The 7,000-nt window shown below is 39.6% G+C and overlaps 1 protein-coding gene across 1 annotated transcript; it reads right to left on the minus strand.

The window, feature by feature from the left end:
- Nucleotides 1-77: 77 nt before the first annotated feature.
- LOC104953635 (arf-GAP with coiled-coil, ANK repeat and PH domain-containing protein 3-like) lies at nucleotides 78-5,550 on the minus strand. The gene is made up of 6 exons (XM_010780607.1): nucleotides 5,251-5,550; nucleotides 3,514-3,626; nucleotides 2,658-2,709; nucleotides 2,102-2,202; nucleotides 1,145-1,256; nucleotides 78-104 (listed from the first exon to the last, which is right to left on the minus strand). Exons 1-6 carry the CDS (start codon nucleotides 5,311-5,313, stop codon nucleotides 78-80), a joined length of 468 nt encoding a protein of 155 aa, XP_010778909.1. The 5' UTR covers nucleotides 5,314-5,550.
- Between the last annotated feature and the right edge of the window lie 1,450 nt (nucleotides 5,551-7,000).

The following is a 7,000-nucleotide window of genomic DNA, read 5'->3' on the forward strand; positions in this document are numbered from 1 at the left end:
GGGGGGGGGGCAGTTTGACCCCAGTGATCGTACAGAACATTAACAAACCCCTTTGAAGTTTTCTCTGTGAGCTGTAGTCAGACTCCAGATGCCTTGAGGGCAAACTGAATCATTTATTCACAACAATTAGAAACACAGTTTGAACAGCCTGTATGGAAACCGTCACCATTTACCAGTGTTGGAAAGTACATTTACCCTACTAGCTACTATACCCATACTACTTTCTTTCATTGAATATTTCCTTTTTATCCTACTTTATACTTGTACTTTAAATGAGTCTTTGGATTTTATCCTACTTCGTACTTCATTTAAGTAGCATACAGTATTCTGTGTTTTAAAGTATATATTTGATGCTAAATACTGCAGTTTTATTAAAGGTCCCATGTCATGCTTTTCCGGTTATTACCCGTCGCCTTGTGTGTTATGAAGGTTTTTCTGCATGTAAACGGTCCAGAAAAACCTTCATAACACACAAGGCGACGGGTAATAACCGGAAAAGCATGACATGGGACCTTTAATAAAACTGCAGTATTTAGCANGACAAAAAACAAAGAAAAGAAAGTCTTTAAGATCACAGAATACGCTCAGGTTATCAGAGACATTTATTACAAATACATTTTTACACATATTTTGAACTGGTTAAAAAGGTAGCCATCTGCTGGTAGTAGATGCCCTACTGTACGGTACTTATTTATAATTTCATTTAAACATCACATGCATGCATCTCGGAGAAACGATTAGACCCTGTATTCCAAAAAGGGTCAATCTAGACCACATGCTTAAAATGCAGAAATTAACCTAAATATTCCGTTAAGCTCTTTAAGGCGAGTCAAGGCGAGCCCCCCCCCCCGCCCCCCAGGATACATGACTATTATATTGTTACTCATATAATTTAAATTATAATTTTGTCATTTATTCCTCTCTTTATGTCTAATCCCTTAAACGACTGTTTTTGTTTTCTTCTTTGTCTCCATGTCTAACATTTTGTTATTTTTCTTTACTTGTAAATTCACCTTACCTTCTTCTGTGTATCTGTGACACTGTATTTGTATGCACTTGTCTTGTAACTCCTATATCACTAAATAATAATTTATTTTTTTAAAGAAAAAAAGGAAAGGAACCTCGATGTATATCTGAGGCTCACCTCTATGTAGTACGAGTCTGGGCTCTCTCTGTAGGCCGAGGCGATGCTGGCCTGAACCGCCTGAATCCACGACTGTCTCAACTTCTCAGACTCTGCCTGAAGCATGCAGCTCCTGCAAACCACACAGAAGAATTATCATAATCATAATTTTCCGTCTGTACACATCTGCATAATGTGACATATGACATGCTTAATAGGGCTGACACAAACAATTATGTTCATTATTGTTAGTTTATAGAAGTTTGATCTATAGAATAAAATAGTGAAAAGGGTCCATCCAGTTTTTAGCCCCAGGGTTTGGATCAAAAGATCTTTAGTTTGATATGACATCAAACAGAAATAGGAAATAGATAACATATACATCCATATTTTCGAATGGACAAATTATTTTAACGATTAATAATTGTTCTGTTTATTGAATATTTGAATAAACAAATTGACAGTAATAACAAAAAGGTTGTGGGTGACAGTCATCATGTTTCAGGTCTTACAGAAAACATAAAAACCTCACCCTTCAGATTGGAAGGATTATACTGAAAGTACTTTGCATAGGTGAAGAACGGCCACAGATCTTTTTAAACTTCCTCGAAAAAGAGCCTTTCAATATTCATGGAATAAACAAAAAAAGGCAATAACGGAACAAGAGAAGATACAAAGATTAACTTGGGCACGATAACATATACAATGTATAACTGGGCTGATGAAGGCGTGACATAAAAGGGTAGATATTACAATTCACCCTCTGAGGAGCATGAATGTGTGTATCAGATTGCATTCAAGGCTTTTAATGTCATACGGACATAGCTACAGTGTAGTTATGTCGATGAAAATCCTAGGTCCCAGGCTCCTCCAACAGTGCAACACAATAAGTACTAAGTAAATACAATCAAAAAGAATAGAAGTAGTGCCATAAGAGTCTATTGCATGTTAATCCATCCAATACTGAACAATACTTACTTGGAGGGGGAGACGACCTCGAAGCAGAACCTCCTCTCGATGTCCTCACACGGTTTAACGGAGCACAGCCTGAGGTCCTCCACCACCACCGTGAGAGAGTCCTGAAAACACAAAAAAACTTAAAATGGTGCCGCCGTATATCTCACTTGGTCGTTTGGTAGCGCTGGACGCAGGTTCAAATCCATCCAAGACATTCATGTGGCTTGCTAGTTTTAGAATAGAATAGAATGTAGAATAACTCTGCTTACCAATAAGGCTGCCTAAACACAACACAAACATAAGACAGCTGTTCCTACTTCATGATATATATTTTTTTCCTGGCAGTTAGAGTACGTGACTATTACATATTCACACACACACTGATGTCAAGCAGAGAAGACTGACCTGAAAGCCACACTCAGATACCTCTTGACTGAGATGATGGATTTCACTAAAGATCACCATAACGCTAAAAAAAACATCCAACCCCCCCCACCCTCCATTAAAGTTGCACTTAACCACTTAGAGCCCACTTTACCCCGGGGAAAGCTGATAGCTGCCAGATATACGGACTCACCTTGAGCTTCTTCTGGTAGACCAGCTGACTGTTCTGTATGGAGAACCACCGTCTGCAGAGAGAGGGATAAATAACTTAGTATAGAAAGGATAACCTTCCAATCTTTAAGGGTCAGCGTGCAAAGGAGAAAAACATTGTGTCCATGTGAGAGGAATTCCTCACATGGCTTCACATCACACACTCTTTAACCCTGAATCCGCCTCATAGTGACAGGAACATGCTGAAACACCATGAGGAGATAGAAGTACATTCTTGATTATATTACATAGCATTTAATACTATATTTTAACATATTGTACTCGCACTACCTCACTGCATTTACATTTTTTTTTTAAAGGGAACCCATCCTACTAATGTTCAGGTTCGTATTTGTATTGCTTACATCCTTTAATGTTCAAAAAGCTCTTTATTTTTCTCATACTGCCTGTGCTGCAGCACCTCTTTTCACCCTCTGTCTGAAACCAGGGCCCAGTCTGCTCTGATTGGTTAGCTGGCCATCTCTGTTGTGATTGGTCTAACGCTTAGAGATGTCCCGCCCCTTATCACGTACAATTTGTTGGAGCGCTAGCCAATAAAAGCGTAAGGGTTACATCGTGAGGGGGGGGGAGTGTGTGAGAGAAGGATTTTAGCCTTTGCAGACCATTTACATGCACAAAAACATATATAACATGAAAGGGAAAACCCCTAAAAAGCAGTATTTAAAGAAAAAAAAAAAATGAATTGCACACTTTAAAGCCATGAATGCCAAACATTTGCTGGTTGCAGCTCCTCTGATGTGAAATGTTTCATCATCAACCCACTGTGTATACTAATGTGATACTCTACAGTGAATACTGATGTGTGCCCTCTTAGTTACCTGTTCCAGGTCTTAAAGGCGTTGCTGGCCCTCTTGAACAGGTAGCCCTCCATCACCACACCGTTGGGGGCGTCCACGTTGAACTCCACCTTAGAGTCGTCATAGGAGAAGTCCTGAAAGAGAAGAAGAAGAGACACATAAGACTCACAACATTTAAAACAGCAGAGGATTGAAGGCAGGTTGAGCCTTTACATCGTCCAACAGGAAACAGAGCTGCAGAGAAGGGCTGTGTGCTGTTCCTGGAATACCAGCAGCATTGGATGTGCGATGTAATGTACATACAGTCCATTAACCGACCGAATGAGCATACACTGTGCGGCCGTGTGGAAGAAGTCACGTGTTTTAGTCCATGTATGCGTTGGAGATGCATGCCAAGTTCCTGCCTGGCACACTGGGGCATTTCGTAACTCAACAGATGTGAATGTGACGTAAATCCTATGAACAACTTATGATTCATGAGAATTAGCCTCCAACCTTTTCATGACTTATACCATGACATGTAGCACTTTAAAGCTAGCCAACAGAGAGTGACACAGGTATTTAAAGCTTAGCTAAAAAACATCAGTGTTTTGATGTAGGAGTATGACACAGCATATCCTGAGAATGCTAACAAGCTATATTTAAGAGGTAATATAATATACAGGAGGAACAGAACATTCACTTATCCATAATCTGATTTAAACATCACATGCATGCAGACATGAGAGACGACCAGATGGTGTTTTTCAAATCGGGTCAATTTAGGCTGCACGCTAAAAATTGAGAGATTTACCAGACATATAAAAAACTACCAGAGTAGCCTATGTGTGAGTGTAACTGCAAGAGTGCCCCACTGTCTCATAACAGGGTGTGTGTTCACCATCCACTACTTATTTGGTGTTTAAATGATAGATTAGTTGGTTGCTCTCCACCATGTAATCATACAAATGTTGTCAACATGTTGAAGAAAATAGCGCTGGATTCCAAAACACATGAGAGAAATATAGTTTTAGTTATGGCTCTTCATCAGGAATCATATTTACAAAGAGAAACAAGATGTGTACTACATAGACTCAAGTCAAAGTGAGCAAACAATGATAAAAGAAAGAGAGACCAAATCTAGTACAACACAGACGACACATTTCAGAAAAGGCTTAATACAACTGAAAGTTTAAAAAAGATATTTAAAGCTAGAAAAGACGGGCAATACAAGAAAGACAGTTTCAACATAAATATGGTTTGAAAAACGTCACTGGCGGCATAAAAAGTTAAATATAGCAAAAAGAAAAACACATAGAAAAAAATGGGGATTTGTTCATAGAATGGATTCAACACATCACCATTTCCTTTAAAGCATAATGGAATCCATTAATAAGAAAGTATGAGGTAAAAAGTTCAACACTATACAAATTATGCAGGAATTAAACATGATTACATTTTCCTGTGCAACTATCTTCCAGTGTGAACACCTATTTAAAAATGTGCATGTACGTCATTGAGCATTACACCTGGGAACCCCAAACATTTTTAGATTTTAATGAGAGCAACTGTGCTGACTGAGGGAGTTAAGTAGGAGAAAGAAAGAGATACTTTAACAGTGAGATAGAGAAGTAAAACTACTCCAACAACAACACACGCAGATGTCTCGTAAAAAAACAGAGATAAATACTCCGGATACAACAACAAATATCATGATAATAACCAGTTAACAATCTGAACCAAAGAAACAACCAGCCAAAGTAAAGCAAATCTACCCACCGAACTGCGGTCCCAGCGGGCGAGGATCTTCATTTTCAAACGTTTAGTGTGTTTCAACAACATGTCAGAGCACAAAAAGGCAACAAAAAGGGTTTCAAAATAGACTCCTTTAACGCAGATCCCTCAGATTAGCAGCATGACTCTCCTCTCTCTCTCTCAGCGGAGGTTAACGCATCGTGTCGCTGCGTAATTCCAACAGTGCGCTCTCCACTACAGCCACCTGCCAGCCTCAGGATTAGCACTGATTAGCATACAGCTGCTAACGTGGAGCAACAGTGGAAACACCTCCCAGTACTGTAGCCGCTCCCGACTCAAACAGGCTGCTTTGACACTTCAGTGTTTCAGTTTTCAAACTCCCTAAACACACCTCCCTCTCTGGGGAGGGTCCTCTGTTGACCCAGAGGGAATCTATCTGGCAGGGGCCCAGATCCCCCAAACAAACACCTCTCAGGGCGTGATTTACCATTGCTGTAACAATCTTTTTAGAAGTGGATACAAGCCTATTGCTTAAAAAAGCCCGTTAGCCACTGGAGTTTTATAAAATAGCGACCATTTTCCAAAAATGTATGCCATTTCCAGCCGATGAAACATAATTTTACCTAGATCAATTTTGGGGGGTTTTGGTAGTGAATTACATGATGTTTCCCTATGGCGAAGTCAAATATACAATTTAGAAACTTTTGGGTGTCATTTTAAGCACAACATGTTTAATTATGGGGCTTATTAGACAGAATCTGGGACAATTAACCTAACTAAGACTAGTTTTCTATGTTAGCAGAATAAGTTACCCGTCATTGAACACCTTGATGTAACCAGGACTACCTGTAAAGTAGCTACTACAATCCTACACCTCAAAATACAACCACAACCCCCACTACCATGCATGTTCGGCTTTCCATTGGCACGTTATTTTGGTTTTGGCTCAGATACGGTAAAAATAATCTTCTGAACAACTCCTGACGTCTGAATTTGGTTTCTACGTGGTCAAAAATTGGTGATTTGACAGCAAGAGCATTTAAGTCAAGTGGAAGTGATGTTATTGCAGAAAAAGACATTTGCAAGCCATCATTGGAAGTCATCTTGAAAATGCATCTTGGATTGTTTGAGTTCCAACAGGCTTTTTTTTTTTTTTAAAGTAACCTCCAAGGAGTTTAAGTGCCGATTTGAGTACTTCTCCTGGTATATTCAATTATCTGAAGCACTACAACCAACCACAGCCAACTATTAAAGATAAGAAGTCAAACAGCTTACCTCCAGATTCCTCCCTTTCCCTGAACACAACATCCCATGCAACACTGAAACAAGATGTGCACTGTGTGCTACTCTGAAATCGCTCAAGCTTACAACAAAGATCATCTATTTTTAATGATGCAACGTCACACAGGCAGAAACTGAACATGAGTGAATTATTGAAGCAGCGGGGAAACAGAGACTTTCCAAACGATGGGAAGCAAGGAAGCAAAGTGTGGGGAGGATGCAGACAAAATGTCCTGATGTTTCCTCCACCTGCTGCTGAGCGTACTGACGTTACACCTGGAGAGCCAACGCCAAATAGAGACCCCCGGACGGATTATTCATGATGTTATTGCTTATACAGTCCCGCCTCAAAACACATCTTTTCAACTCTGTCTACCCATAAACCCCCCACCCCTCTCAATCAACTTCCTCTAGACTACCTTTTTATTTTTTTTATTTTACTATACTTACTTGTTTGCCTGTCCTTGTTTGTCTACCCTCCCTCATATTGTAA

Source organism: Notothenia coriiceps, unplaced genomic scaffold (genome assembly GCF_000735185.1).
Source record: "Notothenia coriiceps isolate Sejong01 unplaced genomic scaffold, NC01 NC01_scaffold00022019, whole genome shotgun sequence".
Lineage (NCBI taxonomy): Eukaryota > Metazoa > Chordata > Actinopteri > Perciformes > Nototheniidae > Notothenia > Notothenia coriiceps.

Bases quoted from the DNA above. Each gene is read 5' to 3' on its own strand.
- LOC104953635 (XM_010780607.1), bottom strand. From the start codon at position 5,313: ATGTTGTTGAAACACACTAAACGTTTGAAAATGAAGATCCTCGCCCGC. The intron at 2,710-3,513 runs GTAACTAAGAGG...CTCTCTCTGCAG, and splicing joins GCCTTTAAGACCTGGAACAG to ACGGTGGTTCTCCATACAGA. The intron at 1,257-2,101 runs GTAAGTATTGTT...TGTGGTTTGCAG, and splicing joins GAGGTCGTCTCCCCCTCCAA to GAGCTGCATGCTTCAGGCAG.